The sequence below is a fragment of the Peromyscus maniculatus genome, chromosome X (assembly GCF_049852395.1).
Source record: "Peromyscus maniculatus bairdii isolate BWxNUB_F1_BW_parent chromosome X, HU_Pman_BW_mat_3.1, whole genome shotgun sequence".
Taxonomy (NCBI): Eukaryota; Metazoa; Chordata; class Mammalia; order Rodentia; family Cricetidae; genus Peromyscus; species Peromyscus maniculatus.
In genome coordinates, this window is record NC_134875.1 from 90,407,450 (window position 1) to 90,431,077 (window position 23,628).

The window sequence follows — 23,628 nt, forward strand, 5'->3', positions numbered from 1 at the left end:
ATTTCAGTGATGGCAGATAGCTTTACCGGATAAGTCTAGGTTTGCCACAGTGTTCTTTTTGTACTTGGAATGTATTGTTGCAGGCTCCTCTGTCTTTCAAAGTTTTCCTCAAAACCTGAGCTGTTATTCTGGTGTGTTTTCCTTTTTATATGACTAGTGTTTTTTCTCTTGAGCTTTGAACATTTTTTTCTTTGTTCTGTATACTTAGTGTTTTAACTATTACATATCATGGGTATTTTCTTTTCTGTTCTTGTCTATTTGATGTTTTGTGTGCTTCTTATATTATCTGTATTGGTATGCATTTCCTTAGTATGGAGAAGTTTTCTTCTATGGTCTTGTTGACAAGCTGTTCTATGATATCGACCTGGTATTCTTTTACCTCATCTATTCCTATAATTCATTGAGAGGTATCTTTAGGTTAGTGGCAGGCATGAAAAGTCCTGGCTGAATACTTAAAGGTTGAGAATGTTGGAGGCATTGGTGGTCTGATTAGACCAGGGCACTGGATGTGGGACCATGCTAGGTGGGGGAGGGTGTTTGGAGGGGATATCAGGCAGACTAACCTGTCTAGGCCCTAGAGAAGCTAGTTCTTATATTTTAAGGATCTACAAAAATTTTCTTTTGTAGAATGTCGTTTTCACTGTTTGTTTTGTGTTTTAGACAAATTCTAGATGTTCTCAAAATCAGCAAGTGATTTGTGGTCTTCTCTTGATCCCAGGCCTTTGTTACATGGATTCCCTACCTGTAATTATTCAGCTATCATTCTGATTCTTGACATTTGCTTTAACAACAGAAATCAGACATGCCTGATAAAAATTTGTCATGTGAGAAAGGTTATTCATTGGTTATTTATTGAATGTCTTGGCCCATTGTCAGTTTCTCTTTTTTAAAACTCAGGTAAAATCTATCAGAAAATTTAGTGAGTGTCCTTCTCACCCTGAATCCCCCATGCAAATATTCTCTCTTTTTGCCATTGGCCAAGGTTTCCACAGTATGTTTCTTCTTCTTCTGATTTGTTGTAGTGGCTTTATAACTATTAGTAGCGTTGTTTACTAGCCCTGAGATCATCTGCTTGACTTTTAATACAACAGCAGCCAACTGGCCATTTTTGTTTCTGTGCAATGTGTGTACATACACATCATTGTATGAGCATATGAGGCCAGAGGTCAATTCAGGTGTCTCATCTATGACTTTTCACCTTATTTATTGAGATACGGTCTCTCACTGAGATCTGTTCTTTTTTGTAATTTTTAAAAATTTATTTTATTTTTGAGATTATAGCACAATTACGCTTCCCCCTTCCTTTTCCTCCTTCTAACCCCTCCCATATACCCCTCCCCATTATCCTTCAAATTTACTGCCTCTTTTTTCATTAATTGTCATTGCATGCATATATGTATATACATCTATTTCTAAATATAACCTCTTTGTTGCATATAATGTTACTTGTATGTGTGTTCTTTAAATATGTATTTGTTATAAATATATCAGGCCCTCCAAAACTTCCTATCTTACTAAGGTTCAAACCTAAAATCACTAAGGTTCTGAACATTCGAATACCGTTATGTCAATGATCCCTTATTTTCTTTTTTCCCATGTAACTTACTCTAGCCATCCTGTCTCCTGGATATCTCTAGGATGCACCAATTTCATTCTGTCCTGGGGATCCATAGTCTTGGGCTTCTTTTCTGCATAGAAAGTTTTTCTTCAGATAGCTTTATGATTCTTTCTATTTCTCCTTCTTTAAATACTACCTTTTAATTTTTTTCTTGGAACTTTCTACATGAACACTACATCTACATAGCCCTCTGCCTCTGTCTACCCTGGTTCTCACTGCTCCCATGTTTTCCTTCACTCTCTAAAATTCCTGATCACTTAATTATTATATGTAAATATAGGTATATATACATCAACATGTATATACACACACTTGTACATACAACCTACTGAGTCCACTGAGTGTAGCTCATATGTACATATGTTCCCCTTTGGAATTGGATAGCCTATGCAGGAGCTCCTCTTTAGAGGAAGAGCAGCCATTGACCATCTGTAGCTCTTTATCTAGGATAGGTTCATGTGGAACTGGCATGTCAGCTAGTGTTGTCATTATGCTAGTCTTTTTCAGGCAACCATGTTGAGATTTCATGAGTACGTTTCCCTTGTCACATCTAGGGGACATTATCTAGTGTCGTGGGCCTCTGGCTCTTATGGATAATAATTTCCCCAGGAAAATTTCATTATACTCTTTAGACTTTCCTAACACCTTTCAGTGGTAGAATGTGTTAGTTTGTCACTGCAAGAAGTAGAATCTCTGGTTCACCTCTTCTAATGGTTACTAGAATTTTATTTGCTATATTCTGTTTACTATGGATAAGGTCAGTCTCCCTTAACTACCCAGAATTGTTTTATTTTTCCCACTTACTCATTATTGCTACATGAACTTTGTAATTGGTTTGTGTAGCTACCAATCTTTTAATTTTTTTATTACTAAATTATGAATCAAATAAAAATTGACATTACCTTAATATTCTTACATATGAACAAGATCTGTCTATTATTTCAAGACTTTCTTGGGGTCTCTGAGCCTCTATTTTTCCTTCTTCTTTTCTCCACAGCAAGACGGATTCTGGATATACTCTGAATATTGTAACAACCACCTGGATGCCTGCATGGAACTCTCCAAGCTGATGAAGGACAGCCGCTATCAACACTTTTTTGAGGCCTGCCGACTCTTGCAGCAGATGATTGACATCGCTATCGATGGTTTTCTTTTGACTCCAGTACAGAAGATCTGCAAATATCCCTTACAGTTAGCTGAGCTCCTGAAGTATACTGCCCAAGACCACAGGTAAGGGGTTTGAGGACAAAAAGTAAATGTCTTTTGAATATTGGTACCTTTTGACAATATATAGCTTTGCAGTACTTGAGCTGTGGTTAGTTTATCTGTAAAGCATGATATATTTCTCCTTACTTCAAAAGACCCTTGTGAGGAAAGTCAGGATTATACTCTTGCTGTGGATATCACTCTATATAAATAAAACACTGATGGCCAGTGACCAGGCAGGAAGTACAAGCGGGACAAAGAGAGAGGAGAATTGGGGAAACAGGAAGAAGGGGGGAGAGACACTGCAGCCACCGCCAGGACAAGCAGCATGTAAAGATGCCAGTAAGCCACCAGCCACGTGGCAAGGTATAGATTTATAGAAATGGGGTAATTTAAGATATAAGAACAGTTAGCAAGAAGCCTGCCACGACCATACAGTTTGTAAGTAATATAAGCATCTGAGTGATTTATTTTATATGTGGATTGTGGGACTGCGGGCCTTGGTGGAACATGGAGAGAAGCCCTCTAGCAACATACTCTAGAGGGTTGCTTATAAAGTTGTAAGTCAGTATGCACACAAAATCATATGCATCATCATTATTATGTAACTTATACCCCACCTTCATGGACTGCAGCCTTTAACTTGGCTTTTAATACTAGGCTCAGCCTCATGAATCAAACCTGACATAGTAATTGCTCAACCATTTATTCCATTCTGTTTGAAAGACTCAGATGTCCTGCTAATATTTTTACAACTAGTACCAATCCTACATTCTTTCTGCAAAGCTACTTCTCTTGTTTACATATGTAGCTTTTCTACCCCTTTCTACCCTACCCACTATACATTTTATATAGACTTTGAATATAGTGGAGGGAAAACAGATTGAGACCTTCCTTGAAGCTTTTTTCTTTAGTTTTTTAATATTTTCTTTTCTTTCTTTCTTTCTTTCTTTCTTTCTTTCTTTCTTTCTTTCTTTCTTTCTTTCTTTCTTATTTTCCTCCTCCTCCTCCTCTTCCTCTTCCTCCTCCACTACCTCCTCCTCCTCCTTTGAGACTGGGCCCAACTATGTTTTCCTGCCTGGACCACAACTCATTATGTAGATAGACCAAGCTGGCCTCTAGCTAAAACAGATCTGCCTCCTGAGTGCTAAAATTAAAGGCATGTGCCATCACACTCCACAGTTCTTAAATTTTTTCAAGGGAACTTACCCAGCAAGGGCAATAAAGGCTATCTTTTTGAGAGGAAATGATACATTTCATCTCCTACCAGTATGGTATGTGCTAAAAATAATCCCCATTGATGGCGATGGCTTACAGTAAACAAGCCCCACCCTTTCACATATCTTACCTGGAAACTTAGAGAATCAGAATATTTCTAGCTTGTCTTTATTTGGTATGAAATTCCTGAGTTTGGACTTGTTGGTTCAGCTCAGCACTAATTCTTATAATAAGCATTCCAAGAAGAAAGAAGTCTCTCACTTAAGTTTCCTATCTTTCATTTTAAAATAAAATATAGTTACATCATTTTCCTATTCCATGTCCTCCTTCTTACCCTTCCCCATGTCTCTTTTCCCCTGCTCTCTCATGGCCCCTTCTTCTTTAACAAATTGTTATATATGCATATAAATGTATACAACCTGATAAGTTCATTCAGTGTTTCCTGAATGTATGCTTCTAGGGCTGATCACTTGGTACTGAATAACCAATAGGGAGGCTTTCCCCTTCATCATATGTTTCCAATGATGAAGGCTCAATGGTCACATATTATTTGGTAAATTTCTACATCAACTTCAAATATTTTCCTATCATACTTCTACAATTTATTTGAAGGAATAATTTTTGGTCTCCTGACAGTGGGCCAGAGACTGACAGGAGTAGGGATGTGTCCAAGGAAGCAGAAGATAAAGACAGAAGACAAAGCCAGAGAAAACCTTTCTTTGTGTCTCAGGAAGCTATGTTAAGATGTCCTAAGCAATTTGTCTTAGAGACTTAGTCTGATAGGAATGTCTAAAATGAGACAACCAGGGTGGTCTCTGAGGTAGAAGACTGGATGAAAAGTGATAAACAGTAAATAAAATTCCATTCACTTGTGAGAACTTGGCGTAATTGTCCCTTACTTAAGAAGAAAAAAGAAAATATATAATAGGAGTTAGTTGATATGTCTAAAACTAGAAAATCTTGGTTCCATCACTTCCAATAATGGGTAGCAGCCAGACATCATCTGAGAATCCAGAGACACTGACCAGAGTCAGAGTATATCCCAGCTATTTTCTTATTTTATTCACCATTGAGGCTACTGGTACAGATTAGATATGACAACATTCATCCTTTAACCACTGTAAGATAGCCAGTAAAAATGACAACTAACAATTATAGAGCAACAGCCATGACTGCCTAATACTTGTGGTCAGGAAGAGCATTTTCATATCCTCAATGTCCAATTGAACTTCATGTGTATAGGGCCTTGGATTAATTAAGATCATAATAAATACAACTGAGGAACTATTTTTTAGCTTACTTAAGTTTAATTAAATGTGACTGTGGTACCATACTAGACAAAATAATTGTGGGGGCCCACAGAGGTCCCTGGTAAGACTTTACTCAAGGACAGAGAATCTGAGCTTGCTTTACCCAGTAGGTAAATAATGGGATGATGTGGCCACAGGTATGTTTACTAAGTGTTGTAAAGGGTCTACACTTGGCTGTACATTGTGCTTTGATCTTGAAAGGGAGAGGTCTTTTGTCTCTCCCCTTGGCAGTGTATAAAAAGACCATTAGAATAAAGGAGGAGGTGGCTTGGTATTGACCTAGGGCCCTCCCAAAGCTATCCTGTGTTTCTGTCTTTCTTATTGTCTCCTATCTTTCTACCTAATATTTCCTCTTTCCTCTCTCCTCCTCCCCAAAGAACTCTTCAACAGGTCAAAGCTAGACTTGAACAGACTCCCACAAATAATTCTATGATTACTTCCCAGAAAGTAGATTAAAACACTGATATCCTGAAATCAACCAAGAAGAGACACAGGGGATAGGGAACTGGGCCTGAAGAACTGAAGTACATATTTATATCACTGTCCTGTCCTGTGTCTAACTGGCAGGCTCAGAGAGTCTTGTCAGGGAGAAACATTGGCAAGGTTAGAGAGCTAACAGATCAAAAAGGAACAAGCAATGTAGAAGGATAAAATACAGTAGGAACAAATGTGAAGTTTTACAGGTGAATCCACAGAATCAACAATTCAAGGACTGGTTGAGAGATACTGCTCCTAGAAAGCATGTTTTGAAGAGACGTAGAAAGTGTAATTAGTTGATAATACACTCAATATGACTCATCATAGCAATAGCTAATGTTCATTAAGGCTCAAAATAAGAATGCTTCTAGCTTTATTGAGAATGAATAAATTGGTTAAGAAGTAAAGTCTGTTACTAAGGTGGATCAAATGTAATAGTGTTTGAGGACCATAGTTCTGGAACATGGGCAAGGTACAGACTGGAGTCATGGATGTTATCTAAGAGGAGGTGTTAGATAACCTCTGTCCTGACAATTAGAACTCCCATCCTTAGGCCTATACTTGTTCCATCACCCCATTCTACAATACATTAAGAAAAAAAAACATTTTTTTTGCATCCTTTTCACATGACTTCTTTAATCAGTGCTGGAAGAGTAAGAAGGCTACAATCACAAGAGAAAGTATTAACACTGAGCTGTAATGAATCTTATTTCCTTTTCAGGTCATTCTGTCTGTATCAAATGGTTGGAATCTCACTTTCAATCTGCCTTTCATAAGAGCTGTTCAATTGGAAACTAGGTCAGACAAGCAGACAAAATTGAGTAGAATGATATGCCTCTCAACACATGAGTAATCAAATGTTTCCAGAAGCTGGGGTATAGGTTGCACTTCTCAGACCAAGAATTCTGTGGGAGGCAGCCTGTATTTTATCTACTACTAGAGAAATGTTTGATTTGAAATAAACATACAAATAATACTCTTGGATCAAGGGTAAAACAATATGTATGGATGATTGCGTTTAATTTATTAAACCCTTCCATAAATTATGCCAAAATTCTCCCCATTTTATGCATGAGAAAATTGAATCAAGTGTGAGTGACACTTGCTAGTTAGCAATAAAATTGGATGTAAACTCATGGAGTCTGGCTTCAGGTTCTGTGTTCTCATACATTATGCTACTACATCTATCTCCTTACCATGTGAGAGGAAAAATTGCAATGTTATTCCATGGTGACCATGGGCAGAGACTCCTTAGAAATACAGAGAGAAGAGAGAAGTAAAGTGTCTTCTGGATGATGCCAATGTATAAGGCTTTTCTTTTTCTTTATCCTTGTCTGGTTTTATCAGATAGGACACAAATAGGTATAAAAATAAAGAGGTCTGTTTCCCCTGTGAAGGAAGTTTATAGGTAGGATATCTATAAGTCATATAGTCATCTCTTCCAAAAATAGGACTGGAAATGTAGTTGTTCTCTAGGTGGTATAGATTACCATCTGATAATCAAGACTCTTACTAAGGAGGAAAACTAGAATGGATTTAAGATTGGCATTTTGCATATGGGTTCATCCACCTTTCACTCATATCTTCACAGTGATTATAGATATGTTGCAGCTGCTTTGGCTGTCATGAGAAATGTGACTCAGCAGATCAATGAACGCAAGCGACGTCTGGAGAATATTGACAAGATCGCGCAATGGCAGGCCTCTGTCCTGGACTGGGAGGTAGGATCTTTATCAACAGGGGTGTTGGGAGGTCCCAGTTGCTTGTTGAAAAGCTTTTTATCTTAGCCAACAATTAAAAAGGAATAAAAGGATTTATATTAAACCAAAAGCAAAGCCAAGGAAGGAGTATTTAGAATAGTCTCTGAAGTTTGGTGAAATCTTTGTGACTTTATTTTATTTATTTTACTTTATTACTTTTGTTTATTCATTTTACTTTACTGTGACATATTAAGAAAGACAGTGTTCATCTCTTTGGGTGATTTTAGGAAACAACTGGATTGACTTAGTACCATTCGAATGCTCTTTTTGTCCTGGATTTGAGATCATAAACTTCATAGGTAGATAAGAAGTAGTACATACTAATGTACTTCAAGGCACACAATAAAGGTTTGGTACTCTTGCTTATAACCATATAGAATATCAAGTATACTTATTTTGCTATTGGTGAGATCACCTCATTCTAGTGTATCTACTAGACTAATCAAGCATGCATATTCTAGGCTGTAACTATCATCCTGCCAAATCCAATGACCAAGCTCTGTTTTCATCATCATTCTAAAAATAATCTGTCACCTAGTCATCACAATATAGACACCCACAGTTACTTTGAACTTTGAAAGGAAATGACTGAAGTCATCAACCTTTCCTTCCCAAATGCCACAAACTAGGAGTAATAACAGCTCTTACTCATCTCGCAGACCCAAGTTGTGTGACCCTGATAGTATGTAGGCTGACATAGCCAGGATGGAAAATGTCATCAGGCAGGAAGTGACATTCTTAAACTATGTGGTGATAGTATAGATGTAGATCCAATACCTTTTTGTACTGCCCTCACCTCAGGCATAATCTTCTGTGTTTAAGTAACAGTATTTCTTTTAACATTTCAAATTGTTTAGTCTATCCAAAGGGGACCATTACTAGTCTTAACAAAGAGTTAGCCAATGTTCAAGCAAAATTTTTTTTTCTAGTCTTCCTAATGTGGATGATTTAAAAAAACCACAATTATTATCAGTTGACACATTTTTATCCTATTTGATAGATAAGGTCCTCTAAGGGTAGAATAGCAGTGATACCTTGAGATATAGAAAAATTAATATATAGAAAGAATATATACATTGATTTCATTCATTTATACACATATATATGTGGACACACACATATGTATGGACACATACACACATATGTAAACCCCTTTGCTTATAATGAGAAGCCATCACTGGCCCAGACTTACTAGAAAGTAATGGATTCTCCTTTATGTGTTTTTTCCTCTGTTCATTTATTGTAGGAGAGATAAGGAGCAAGACCAAATTAACTTTAAGCAAGTCTACCAACAGAGACAATCTGAAACTGGCAAGACCCCTTTCTGTCTCTTTTGCAGGCTTCCTTGTAAGGAAAGGTTCCAAAAGGCCACTGAATTCCTATTCTCTGAATGGTTTTTCTTCTGCCCTGAAACATTTTTCCCCTTCTAACTTTTTATGTGTTGTCTGAGTCTCCAGTCATTGGAGAGATGAATAAAAGTTTGAAACCCTTTGGCCTACCCAAAGACCTTTTTTTTTTTTTTTTACCAAACTCCAAGGACTTGAGCTATGGTTCAAGGAATCAGTGTCTGAGAAAGCATTTCCAGTTGTATTTCTGGAATGAGGGAGCTGCTCCTTGAGTAGACACATACAGTTACTTCTGACAGTGTTTCTGGAGGGGTGGTGGAGAACAAATGGAGAATGCAGGCAGGAGATAATCAGACAGTGGCTGCCTTACAAATAAGCAAGCAAGCAATGCTTCCCAGGGTGGGCCACTCCTCACCTCTCTCAGATGTAGAAACAAACAAGGGTAGCTGTCAAAACACATCCTCATGGTGATTTCAGCTTTAGTCATCAAGTGAAAAACAGTAATCACAGGGGAAACCTTCAAAACCTAATATCCCTTGAAGAGGGAAAGGTAGGATTGGTGACTTACAGGCAATTGTTGTTGGCTTGGTAAAACAGACTATCTGGCCAAAGAGCAGAAAGCCCTTCCGTAAATCAGTGTCTGTCTCTTTCCCCTCATCTTTTTCTCATGAGCCTTCAGATTTCTTTACCTTACTCCAGTTACATTATCAGTCACTTGTTATAGCGTATGGAGACTATACCCCTCATAACTCCTGAAAAATAAAGAGATAAGTTAAATTGTCATGTACTTCTTCAAGTGATTATAACTCAGGGAAGTTTAGAGTAGCAGAAAGGAGGAGAGCCTATTTCCAAGGACTATAGTTTCTGGAAATTTTCCATTTCTCAGTTCTCTGGTTCAGAGTTTTGGATGAGCTGTCATTTTGCCTCCTTTCACATGAAATCATTTGAAACAAAGAGAAATGGAACATATCCCTGATAGCTTCTCTTCAGCCTCTTTTGTCCTGAAGATTTTCAGAAAGTGCCCTTGTTTGTAGCTCATATTTGGGAGCTGGATCATGTGGTCGTAATTTCTCTTTGTGGTTTCCCTCCCTTTCTTGCCTGCTTATATAATACCCGATGTCCTTTTCTGGCTTACCATTGGATTGTATAATCCAAAGAAACTGAAAAAACAAGACAAAACAAAACTAGTATGATAGATACAGAAAAGGTATCCATTTAAAAGTGAAGGTGAATAAATGAAGCACACTTCTTGGTCCAAAAGATGAAACATAGGCCCAGGTAGACATGTCACTTCTCTACACTTATTGACACATAGGTTAACACAGGTACCACTGAAGATTAAATTGGTTGAAAAAATTGACATTTCTTTTGCCCTTATTTCAAGACTGTTCAACCTTTTGACATTAAAACCTGGCACTTTTCATCACCAAACATATTGGGTCTCATTTGTACCGGGCTTTTTTTCTTTTGGGCCACCAACCAGCTCCCAAATCATTATACAGAGACTTCTTATTGGTTTTGAATACTTGGCCTAGCTTAGGCATGTTTCTGGCTAGTTCTTGTAATTTAAATTAACATGTTTCTCTTTATCTACCTTTTGCCTTGGGCCTTATCTAACCTTTCTTAATTCTGTATATCTTAGTTTCAGTGCTTCTGTATGTCTGGCCGGCTAGCATCTACCTGGCTTCTTACCCTGGGCATGTCCTCCATTCTCTCCTCCTTCTCTAGTTCTTTCTCCTGTCTCAAGCCTAGATTTTTCCTATTTATTCCCTCCAGCCCTGCCTATCCTTCCTCCTGCCTATCTATTGGCTGTTCAGCTTCTTATTAGACCAATCAGGTGCCTTGGGCAGGCAAGATGAAACAGATGAAACACATCTTTACATAATTAAACACACATCCTTACATTGTTAAACAAATACAGAATAAACAAAACTAACACACGTTTACACAGTTAAAGTAATACTTTGCGGTATAAACAAATGTAACACAGCTTTGCCCAGTTAAAATAATATTCCACAATACTCATTCAAAGGTTTCCTGGGATGCATGCAGCTTATGGACCACAGGTATGCCTGCTAGGCCATTCAGGCCATAGCTCCATCATCAATTATCCTGTAATCAGGATGAAGTAAAACTGAACAAAAATGGGTTAAGTTAGAATTAATTAAAATTAAATGAAGCCTACTCCTTGAGACTTTGGCTGCAAAAAAAAAATGTGAAAAGCTGATAAGAAAGTTCTGGGTAGGGCTTAATGGTCACTACTCATTTATTAACCATTGATTCATTCTTTGAAGATCATTTATTGAATACTTTCCATCAGGCTTGATTCTGTGTTCTAGAAATATGTTAAGTGGTGAGCAAAGTTTCTATAGTTTATGTTTCAGTAGAGAAGAAAAGCAACACAGAAGCATGCTATCATCACATGTTGATAGGGATTATGGGGAAAATAAAATAACAGGCTAGAATAATGGAGAAATTACCAAAGGGAACAACATTTGAGAAAAGACCTGAAGAAGATGAAAGAGAAAAATCATGTGAGTTTTTTGTGGTCGAGTATTTCAGGTAGAAGGAAGAGCCATAACAAAGGCCCTGAGATATGAGAATGTATAGTCTAAGAAAAAGAAAGTGGCCAGTGTGGCTAGCAAAAAGAGCAGAAATTGTATAGGAGCAATTGGAGGTCAGCCTGTATGTTCTCATCTATGGACTTTGTTTCCAGTTTGGATGGAAGGCACTGGAGGATTTGATATGTGATTTTAGGAGACTTGCCTTTTTTTTTTTTACCTGATTATATGTATTTATTATTATTATTATTAAGTAATTTTCTAATCCTTTTATATACCAACCACAGATACCCTCCCCTCTCTCCTTCTACCCCCCAGCCTTCTTCCCCATCCCAATCCCCACTCCCACCTCCTCCAAGGCAAGGCCTCCCTTGGGGAGTCAGCAGAGCCTGATACACTCAGTTGAGGGAGGTCCAAGCTCCCCCTCTTCCTGGTGCAAGGCTGTGTAAAGTGTCCCACCATAGGCAGTGGCCTCCACAAAGTCTGCTCATGCCCTGAGGATGGATCCTGATCCCACTGCCAGGGGGCCCCTTAAGTAGATCAAGCTACATAACTCTCGCCTATCCAGTCCCATAGAAGCTCCACAGCTATTGGTACACAGTTCATGAGTTCCCACTAGTTTGGTTTGGTTGTCTCTATACGTTTCCCCATTATGATCTTGATGCCCCTTGTTCATAGAATCCCTCTTCTCTCTCTTCAACTGGTCTCCTGAAGCTCAGTCTTGTGCTTGGCTGTGGATCTCTGCATCTGCTTCCATCAGTTACTGGATGAAGGCTCTATGATGACAGTTAGGGTAGTCACCAATCTGATTACTGGGGTGAGCCAGTTCAGGCACCCTCTCTACTATAGCTAGTAGTCTAAGGTGGAGTCATCCTTGTGGATTTCTGGGAACTTCCCTAGCATCCGGTTTCTCCCTATTCCCATAATGTCTCCCTCTATCATGTTGTCTCTTTCATTGCTCTTCCATTCCGTCCCTGTTCCAACTCAATCATCCCATTCCCTTATGTTCTCATCCCCTATCCCCTACCCTCCATTACCCCCCTCACCCCCAGTCCACTCATGGAGATCTCATCCATTTCCCCTTCCCAGGGTGATCCATGCATCCCTCTTGGTGTTCTCATTAGCTAGCCTCTCTGGAGCTGTGCGGTATGTACTCACTCATAATTGGAGACTTGCCTTTTGAAAAGCCTCTCTTTGCCTTGTCCTTGCCAGCCGTTACAGAATCTGGGATGAGTCAGACATGGCCTTGTTCATCTGGAGTAGGCAGACAGATTCCTAGGACAGTGAGCACTTTGTGGTAAATGCTGGAAGAGTACAGAAACCCCTAGAGTCAGTGGGAATGGATTGTGCCCTGTGGGGCAAGATAAAGAGATGTAAAGTACAATTGAGGCAGAGGAGACAAGAATGAAAGCTCTAAACAGTGAGAGCATCCTTTCCCTCATGTAAACTTACTATTTCCCTCACACAGATTTGATGCTTTCAAGCAGCATGTGGAGCAGATCAAACAGTAACTGCTTAAACTGCTTTCCAGGGATACAGAGTGAGTTAGTAACAGCACTGGACACAGAACACAGTTATTTTAACAGTCTCATCTCACTAATCTTCCATTGTAGCTGATTGTCTGCTAGGCAAGGTACCATCATTCAAATGCAGTCTTGTAGTTAGGCACATAGGCTTTGGAGTGATTCTGAACTTGGTTCTGCCTCTTTGGATAAATTATTTCCAATTTCTCTGATTTGTGATTTTGAACAGAATCACAGCTCATCCTTTAATAGTTCATTGTATTAGTAGAAAACAGGAAATATGTATTAGTACCTAAAGTACATGGTAATACCCAATATGAAAATTACGTATGCAAAGTTTACAATGTGATGTGTATATTCATAAGTACTTATGTATATTAATTTAAGTATTCTTCACAATATCTAAACAAATTTATAATGTTACATTCTCAAAATGAATGAAGAAACAGCCTTTAATCTCAGCTCCCAGGAGGCAGCGGCAGGCAGATTTCTGAGTTTGAGGCCAGCCTGGTCTACAAAGCAAGTTCCAGGACAGCCAGGGCTTTCACAGAGAAACTCTGTCTCAAAAAACATGAGACACAATGAGGATATATTAGTTGTTCAAGGTTAGTTAGCTCTGTGAGCATAGAAGTATGTTTTTTTTTCTCAGCATTTTTTAACTCGGTGTTACATGCAACAACTATTTAAAATAGGGTTAGTATGCCCCTACCTAAGAAAATGTTGACTATTCCCCCAGGTCTGATCATCCTCAGTTCATCAAATGGTAACTTTAAAAGTCATCCTGGCATCTGGGCATGGTGGCTTATACCTATAACCCCAGTACTTGGGAAGCTTCAGGAGGAGGATTGCAAGTTCAAGATCACCCTGAGCTATATAGCAAGTTCCAGGCTTGCCTGGACTACATAGTAAGACCCTGCCTCAAAAATAGTCATGTTTGTCATCAACTTGTATTATTAGCCAACTTTTATGCATTCTTTCACTTTATACATACTCAAAGTGGATTGTGGCACATCTTCCTCTCTTGTATCCGGAACGGCCAACTCTGAGGAGAGGTCTGACCCAGCCCTATGCATCCCAAATCTCAGTGCTACTATGTCAACTCAAGAAGGACTGCTTGTTTACCTTTGTCTTGGATACTCTTGTAGCTAAATTTGGACCCTAGAGTTAAGATGGTATTTTTTTGAGCTGCTTTCAAGTTCTGTTATTAGAAAATAATCCACTGAGATCTCCTTTTCTTTCCAGTCCCTCAGACTAGAGGAAATGGTACAATTAAGGATACCATTTCCTGATGTCACTCTATTTTAGAGGATTATTCTGCCAGAGCTATTTGCTTTGATTATTTTGGAAGTATATGGACTTCTATCTTTAATCCAGACTTTGGGTATACATTTAACTGTAAAGGTACCAGAGCTGGTACTATAGATATTATTCTGATATACCTCATTTAACAGCTGATGAAACAGACCGAGGGAGAGGAAAGGACTGGACATCTAGGCACTTTGGGTGCTAGAAGTAATATAATTTATGATAAAGAGTAAAGGCACTCTCTGGAAATAGAGAGATTAGGATCAGAGTATCTGTAGCTAACAAGCTTCATGATCCTATCCTATCATGGTACTTGAAGATATAAAATGGGACCAAGACTGTTTACCTGACAGAACTTTTGTGAGGTCCAGATGAGATGGTAACTAGCACACTATTTGACCCATATACATCCCCTGGAATGATAAGTTCTCTTTCCTAGGCCACTGCTCATTTCTTCCATTTTCACATAGGCTGAAGCATGTGTGGTAAACTTCCTGATTTTATCATAAAATATTTCCCCCCTTATTTCATTTTTTACATGGAAAACAGAAAAATTTCTACTACCTTTTCAGGCTTACTCTTGAAGTAAGTGAGAGGCCAGGTAAGAATTGAGAAACTAGAGCAGAAAAGAGAGTCATAGAAGATAAGAAGGAGGAGAAAAGAGAATGCTTGCTTGCCTGCCTGCCTTGCTGGCTGACTGACTGACAACTGACTTCTGGGTGTCATTTAGGTTTAGAGTAAATAAAAATACAGGAGGAGTGAAGGGTAATATAGAGGGGAAGTGGGACTGAGTGAGTAAGGGATGGGTCTTATTTAACCCCACAGTAAATAAGAATATGAGTCTTCTCACTTACAGAATTGTAAACCTTTTAAGGGAGCCCAGAAGTCTCTCTCTTTTCCTCCATCTCCACAATCTCTTTTTGGCTGCCTCCCACTTGAGTCTGTGCTCACCTTTGGGTATCTATGTGTATGGAATTGTACCGGCTCTACAATTGTACTGGCATCTCTCACCATCACATGTCCTTCCTAGGGAGAGGACATCTTAGACAGGAGCTCGGAGCTGATCTACACTGGAGAGATGGCCTGGATCTATCAGCCCTATGGCCGCAACCAGCAGAGAGTCTTCTTCCTATTCGACCACCAAATGGTCCTCTGCAAGAAGGTAAACTTAACCTCTTCTTTTCTGAGAGAGATGAGGACCTCAGGGAGCACTGTAAGCTCCTTCCCTTTCATTATCCCCAGGTTTGTAAAGAAATTGGCAAAATCTGCCAGAGGAAATTGGCAGCAGTTCTCTATCCGAAGCACTGGTATGTCCTGAAGATCATAAGCAACAGTAATGCTGAGGTTAACACATGTTGTCCCAGTAGCATTTATGTTTTCTTTTATCACTCCTGTGGTATTCCTTCTCAGCTCCTTGTACACACGGCAGATAGTCAGCAAGTTTGGACCAGCATTAAATAATATTGTGGCATTTGTATCCTACTTACCAAAGAATGGCTTCCAAGAGTACCTTTCCCCATTCCCACTTGAATGGGGCCACTTGCCCACTTCCTACCTGAGGAACCAACAACACATAGGTCCTCCGTGCTACAAGATTCTCCTTCATGTCTCTATCAATTTCCTATACAAAGTGCATCATCAGTTCCCCCCAAAACTCTCAATCATGCTGTTGCTGGATATCCTGTCCCTGTAAGCCCTTTGAGGAGATATCCTGTACTTGTTGTCACTGATCCTTGGATACTTCTGTAAATAGTGCTTCCTTAGGCACTTCTCCTTGGCAAAGAGGGATAGCATATGTTCCTCACATAATCTCTCCTGAGGGTTTCTAATGGGATACTGTTCTTCCTTTTGTAATAGGAGGCTCAAACTAGTGTTTTCAGTAAGATTTGTTTGGGAAGAATTTTGACTCACAGAAAGTGAGAAAATGAGGGAGAAATCAGAATACCCAGAGTGACTTTCAAAATTTGTTCTCATTCTTGCCTGTTTCTCTGTTACATAGCTCCTCCTTCTTTTTTTTTTTTTTTTTTACATTTGTGGTCTCCCTTACCCAGTAGCGAATGCCCCTAAAGAGGGGTGCTAAGTCATGACATACCAAGTTAAACACTAAGCAGACATCTGGTTCATGTCCCTTGCTCTATGTGTGCATGTGTGTGGTGTGTCCTACATTAAATCATGTTGCGTGTTTGCCTTTCGCAATCAATTGAGAGAATAAATTGAGCTTAGATTCAAACTGCCTTGGTGTTTGTAGATAAACTCTGAATGCCATATCTGAAACCAATAACCTGCTAGTTAATTAGGGTAGTTATTTCAGTCTCAATCTGACCCTGGAAGAGAAAACCTATGAATCTGAGACTTAGCAAAACACCAATGTCTCTTTTCAGCTCCCCTAGCTCTTATCAGAAGTTTCATACAAACCAGGAGTCAGAATTTCTGAAGGTTAGTAAAGGCAACAAGGAAGTTCTTAGCTTATTAGCCATGTCACCAAAGGCATTCGTCTATTCTTCCCATTAATGTGTGTTCATGCTTAGAACAATTAGAGGGAGAGAGAGGCAAAGGAAGAGGGAGAAGCAAAGACTGGGAGGAAGAGGGGAGAGAGAGAGAGAGACAGAGAGAGAGACAGAGACAGAGACAGAGACAGAGACAGAGACAGAGACAGAGAGAGAGCAATTAGTCTGGCTTATTTCAGGGTTCCACACTACCAGCCCATATTCCTTGATTTTAACATCTATCTCCCAAAGATGCAGTTGCTTTAAGTAAACTGGGAAAGTGAAGCAGAGCCTAAAGATAAAGGAAAAGAAAAAAAAGAGATGGAACAGTATGCTCTATTTAGGAGTGAAGGGGCAGCAAAAAACTAAGATGAACTAGTGTGTCAGTTCTAAGACAACTAGTTAGAAAGGCAAGGGTAAGAAAGATGCAGAAGTTAAGGGAGGGCCTCTGAATTCAGAGTAGCTGAGTTGGAGCACAGGAAAGGCTAACAACCGGATGGCAAAGACAGTAGACACCTTGATGAAAGCATAGCTTCTCTCAGATGAGAGTTTTCTTGTTTTAGTGAGGTCACAGACTTTCTCTCCAGAACAAAGCCAGCCTAGAGTTCAAGACTCTTAACTCCACATACTTGGATGTTCTTAGCGCAGGCTTCCCAGGGTTGAAAAGCTACAGCCTTGTTAAGTAAAGACCATTAATAGTGTCTGATATTTGTATTGAGTCCATGGTTGAGGATTTCCTTGTTATCTACAATAAACCTTTCTATTTTCTATTGATCAAATAAGAGGTAAACCCCCAAATAATAATGTAGTGGAAAGAAGGTATACAAAAGAACGAGGTATTTTGTCTGCCAAATTGTTCTTACCATTATTGCAAAAGACTGAGTCTTAGTAGCACTGGGTGGAGGCAGGTGCAGGGGACCATCATCATTCTGGAGTTGAAGATAACCTTTGACAAAGGAAAAGATGGGAAAGGGTAAGAGCAGACTGAGGTGAGTAAGGATTCACCTCTGGGACACAATTTAAATGGATGCCTAAAAGCTCAGTTTTTTTTTTCATAAAGAAAGAATGAGCTAGTCAACAACTAAATAATTGAATATGGCTACATTAATCTTTCTGATAAGCTCATATTTAAAAAGAGCCCTTCACAAATTTATCAGGAATAACACAAATAATTTCATAAATACTAGAAAGCTAGTTTAAAAATCTTGAAGATAATATTAAAGATTTCTAAATACCTGAATATATTAAAAATAAAGGATGAAAAATAACTGATAGTTTCACAGGACTTTACACGAGACAGAAGTTTTAATGGTAACGAAGGAACAGAAAGTCCTTTGCCAAGAGGACTTGAAGCCTAAAGGACACGAGGTTGCAATAAAGTATCTCACTGCTGTGAATTTTTATTTTGAGAGCATACTCTGTGGCAGTCACATCTGCCTTCATGGGACCTGTAATCTAATAAAATTTAGTGTAACATAATAGAAAAATGTACATTTTTATATGCTGAAATAACCCTCAGACATGTCTGGTAGACTTGCTTTAGGCAATCTTGGCAATGTTATAAATACTAATGAAATCTGTGACAAAACTATAGAGAAGAAAATACACCAGTATTCAAAATGGAAAGCTATATTATGGAAAATATAATGAATATGAAATAATGGTGAACTGGCATCATTTGAATGCCTCTATGATTCTATTTAAATAACTTTATGTTCATTAATTTAATTCAGTATTCATAACAAATTTACCAGGGAAATACTGTGATTATTCCTATTTTAATGACATATGGAATTGAAATACAGAGTACTTACGTATTTATCATGGCTGATAAATAATGAAGCTAGGAATTAAGCTTCAGTTTTTTTCATTCCTCAGGCTGGAGGTTTACCCAAGAATGTGCACTTGTAAGGCAAGTTGTCTACCACTGAGCTACATTCTACAGCCATGGAGCCAGGGACTCAAACTAGTCAAACTGTCCCAAGGTTCTATACTAGTGACGTCTATGTCACTACTTCCATTAAGCTTGTCCCAATTTTGTAGTTGATTATCAAGCAGTCTAAATATTTAGGGCAAGATTAATTGACAATACGGGCTCAGCATTTGTTTCTAAGAAGAAGAAGCTATGATGTTTCAATAAGAACTCTATTTGTATTATACCTGTACTCGATGATAAGACTGAAATTCACAGAGAGAATCTGTATTTCAGGCTAGGAGTCGTTTGTTTGATTTACTTTGAGACAGGGTCTTTTGCACCTCAGCATATCCTAGAGCTCATTATGTATCAGGATGTAAGCCCAAACTTCTGATCTCTCTTGCTTCTACATCCCAAGTGCTGAGATTGCAGGCATGCAATGCCAGGGATCAAACCAAGGGCTTCATGTATACTATACCAACTGAGCCAAATCCCCAGCCCCAGGAATCTCAATTTCTTTCTGCTGCCACTTTAGATTCTCACACAATTTCCTTGTAGAGACAAGAAACAAGGAGTGATACATAAAGTCAAATGGTTCTGCTCTTAAATCCTGGTTTTAACATGACTATTATATGAAACAAGTAAGTGACTATTTATTTCATGCACCTCCACTATATCACCTATAATGCAGGGAGAACAATCAATAGGATTGTTATGAAGAATAAATGAGATCAATGCATATGAAGTGGCAGTTGAGGGACAGGACTGTTAGAGATGCATGTGAAGCTTGTTCATCCCCTACTTTCAACAACAACAACAACAACAACAAACATACTATTGTAAGTTGGTGAAGTCCCCATCAGTAGATTTACTCAAGTGTGGACTGAATATTTATCTGCTATAGGTAACATAGGGAACATTTAAATATTCAGTCTACTCTTTAAAATTCAACAACTAATGTCCACCTACTAAATTTCTGTGTGACTCTTCTGGTTGCTTTAACTTGCAGCCAGTTAAACAAAAACCTTGCCTGTTTTGTACACTGGGACTTGGGTTTGAATAAAGCACTCCGAAGAGTTTGAACAGTGTGTACAGCTTGTAGCTCATCTTGCAGAGGGAAGGATAAAAGAGGGTACTTTTAAAATAGCAGTTATAATACACATGAAAGACACCAGTAGCCCCTTTAATTTCTGTTCCTTTTCTTTCGTTGTCATTTTTTTTTAAATTGTAAGACCCCTTTGTTCGCTTTCTTCTTATCCTAGGTACTGGCTGCCTCTGCTCCTCTATTAATTTAGTTTTGTACATGTTTTGCTGTTTTCTCTCAGATGTCATTATTTTGAAATTATTTTGATGTTGTAGGAATAATTCTCCATATTTTGTTTTTGTTCTCCCTGTTCACTGTTTACTGTGGAAGAGAATAGACCTCTTTATCCCATTATCCACCAATTTTCCTACACAGCTATTATCCCAAGCAACCTTTTCTCTGCATTCACTGCTCTTACTTGTGCTTCTGCCCACATGTTCCATTGTCCGCTATCATAACTGCACTGCATTTATGTTGCTTTCATAATATTCTGAGAGATAAGAACTAAATTACACGTAATGATGCTGGACAGAGGACTTTTGTTCAGGGAAGTTTGTGCATTTAGCCATTCTTCTCACACTGAAAGGACAGAATTGCGACGCGAGCCATTTGAAACAACTCAAACACAAAAGTAGCAACAAGAGGGAGGCACGGGCTGGAGAGATGGCTCAGCGGTTAAGAGCACTCACTGCTCTGTGGACAACCTGGGGTTCAATTCAAAACATGAACATGGTGGTTCACAACTACCTATAACTCTGGTTCCAAGGAATTCAATGTCCTCTTCCAGCCTCCTCATTCACAGGCACTCACATGTTTCAAATATATAAATTCAGGCACACACATATACACATAAAATAAATAAATACAATTTTAAGGAAAAAGACAGGGACAATATAGGAATAAGATAGATAATGCAGTTGAAATCAGAAAAGTGGATACTAGACTCTACTTACCTCTTACCAATCAAGTCTGTGTTAACCAGTACTTTTTACTCTATTTTTTCTTTTATTTGTCCTTTTTATTCATCTATTTTTATCAATTTTGTTACTGAACTAGTAATAGGATACATTTCAGAAAGGCTCTAGAGGGAAGCCATGATAGCTAGTGGGAAGTGATGGAGTATAATGTTAAAATCATGTCTACTACAGCCAGATGAGAGGGTACCCATTACTTTTCTCCAATGAGCTGTTTGAATTTAAATATGTTTTCTCTGCTTATAATTATTCCTCATTTGACAAAATAGGAATCTAAAGGAAGGCATGAAATTTAAATGAGGCTGTACAGATAATAATTGCTGGCACATTGTATTTACAAAATGTTAGCAATTAATTCAATTACAGTGAATGTCATGTTGGTAATCATTCACTTAGCAATTTTAACTCTAAAGCAATATATAATATATTTCCTAATAAAAGGCACAGATTTGAGAGCCAGATGTTGTGGACCCAAAGCCTAGCTCCACCATTTAATCTTAACTAAGTTCAATAGGGGCTCTATATCCATAGTTCCTCATAAAATGCAGCTACCTACCTTGTAGTACTTTGTCAGCAATAATTAAGTTGACAAATGCAAAGACAGTAGGATAGCAGTTGGCATGTAGTATATGCTCTTTAAGTGCTTGCTAATGCTGTTGTCATTGTTATTTTCCTTTTGACTGTTAAGCATGTACTGTACATGTTGGAATACAGTAGTGACCAAAACAAGCTTACCCTTGTCCACATGTATTCCCCAAGATCTGGATAGAAAACTGGAGTCTTCTAGGCTGGGGAAGAGTAGTCATAACCCCCTCTAAAGAAGTAGAGACAAACTTACTGATAAATAAATAAGGCAGGCTATAATACTGAACAGCTTTATACTCCAGATTGTAGCATCTGTCATTTGTACAAAATGTCCTGTGAAGTCTTGCTAAATCCTAGGATTACCTAGTGGGATCAAGTTGAAATATCTGTGAGCTGTTTGAATTATGTAATGTCAGGGATTAGGGTAGTTCCTTGCTGGAGCCACAGGCTATGTCCAGGAGCTTGGTTTCTACCAGCTGTTAAAACAATCCTGGAGAAGTACTAAGCTCTTTATGTCCTATGACTTGAACAAACAAAAAGGGAAACTGAGAAAGGCTGGTGTCCTGTTAGAAACAGTAAACTCCACTGGACAGGGAAGCTGTGATCCAAATATTGCCTACCTATTTGTAGCATGTTTATCACCACACCACTTTGGAGGCATCAAACCATGTAATATGAACAGTACCACAAGCACCTAGGACTCAGGAAGCATTTATTGTATTGCTATGTTCAGAAGGCCCAAGAAACCTCAGAAACTGCTTTTCTATGGACAATACCTAAGTGAGGCAAGTTCAAAAAAGACAGAGTGCTGAGCGCAGTCTAAATGAACAAATGGAACTAAATGCTGTAATTGGTATGATGGTTAAGTGCCAAGTGAGTAGCATTTAAGATCCTTTGTAGTTAGTCGTAGAATTTATACAAGTGGAGCCACAACAGCTAGAATGTCTAATCAGAGAGCATTTCTTTGGGCAAGACTATGTGACTTGACAATGAAGGTTAGAAGGATTGAAATAAGAGAGCTGGTTGGGAAGAAAAGGATACATTATTGTGAACCCAAGCAGATGTGTGATTTGTATGAGTGGGCTAGCAAGTACTATTCCTACCTAAATGCATGTCAAATTTCTAGAATCAGTGGCCATGTAAATTGAAAAATATTGGAATTTGTCTTTTCTTTGACCCATAGTACTTAACTGCTCATATTTGGCTTGCTTGGACAATTTAAGTTGCAAGAGTCAGTAGAATATGAAGACTTATCAAAAAGGATTCTAAAGGAGCACAAAAGTTGAAGGCTACATTTACTGGACAATAATGGCTTCATAGGATTGAAACTTTGTGTTTAAGTAGGAGCTTTGCTGCTATTTAATACGATAAGGTTAACTTTTCTAATTTTACAGTTGCAACAGTTGAGGCTGAGAGAAGCTAAGTGACTTGCCCAAGGCCATACAGTTAAACATCTAGAACTCAAATTTAAATATTTGTGTTTTATTCATATTCTTTTCACTATCGCATGTTGTTTCATGGCCTTTGCTACCCATTTTGATTGGACTTCCTGAGCCCATAGATCATTTGTAATCATTTCTATCATATCCCTATACTTAGCTTATCAATAATATGGTGCCTGAAAACTCATATTGAACCCTCTATTGAGCCACAAAGAGAGAAATTTAATAACACAGAGTTTTAACAACACATCACTCTAATCCTTGTTCTTCTGCTAAAGAAAGACTATTTCCTTGTCCTTTGTCATATATAAATGTATAAATAAACATTAGGATATTAAGATTGATAATGGTAATGGAGCCCCATGATCATACATATTATTAAATTTTAGGAAATTGCCAAAGGCATTTAAGATTGAAAATGACCATGAGGCACTAGTTTGGTAGAGGGGAGAAGGAATCTTTGGACAAAGGTTAAGAACCAGGAAGTTGAGGTTGTTAGTAGTTTAGGTTGTAAACAGTTTAGGACAGCCACTCATGAAGTGTGCTGTCTTTCCAGGTCTATATATGTCGTATTATCAACCGTAAGGGAGAATTCAAACCGTACATCTTTATATTTTCCCACATTATCCTCCTTTTGTCAAGGATGAACACGAAATTTAAAATGGGAGTGTTTGGGAGTCATAGCTTTGCATACATAGGGAAGAAGACTCACCAATACTTAATATACCATTTAAAATGCATGCAAGTAGAGAAATAAGAGCATTATGTACAGACTTAGGATGAGGGTCTCATCGACTAGAATTAGGATTCATTTAATC

At 38.4% G+C, this 23,628-nt stretch overlaps 1 protein-coding gene and 1 long non-coding RNA gene across 11 annotated transcripts in view; one reads left to right on the forward strand and one right to left on the reverse strand.

Moving 5' to 3' along the window:
* Arhgef9 (Cdc42 guanine nucleotide exchange factor 9) overlaps positions 1–23,628 on the forward strand; it is a 162,148-nt gene that overhangs the window by 122,289 nt on the left and 16,231 nt on the right. For all 10 annotated transcript variants that reach the window (XM_006981193.4, XM_015999692.3, XM_076562306.1 and 7 more), the window contains 3 exons: positions 2,616–2,848; positions 7,421–7,550; positions 15,355–15,486. In XM_006981193.4, the coding sequence (XP_006981255.2) occupies positions 2,616–2,848; positions 7,421–7,550; positions 15,355–15,486 (495 nt within the window). The remainder of the gene's footprint in view (positions 1–2,615; positions 2,849–7,420; positions 7,551–15,354; positions 15,487–23,628) is intronic.
* LOC121825628 (uncharacterized) overlaps positions 12,549–23,628 on the reverse strand; it is a 36,235-nt gene continuing 25,155 nt past the window's right edge. Inside the window, exons 2-3 of the long non-coding RNA XR_006067931.2 lie at positions 17,674–17,756; positions 12,549–12,800 (exon numbers count right to left, since the gene is read on the reverse strand). This is a non-coding gene — a long non-coding RNA (uncharacterized LOC121825628). The remainder of the gene's footprint in view (positions 12,801–17,673; positions 17,757–23,628) is intronic.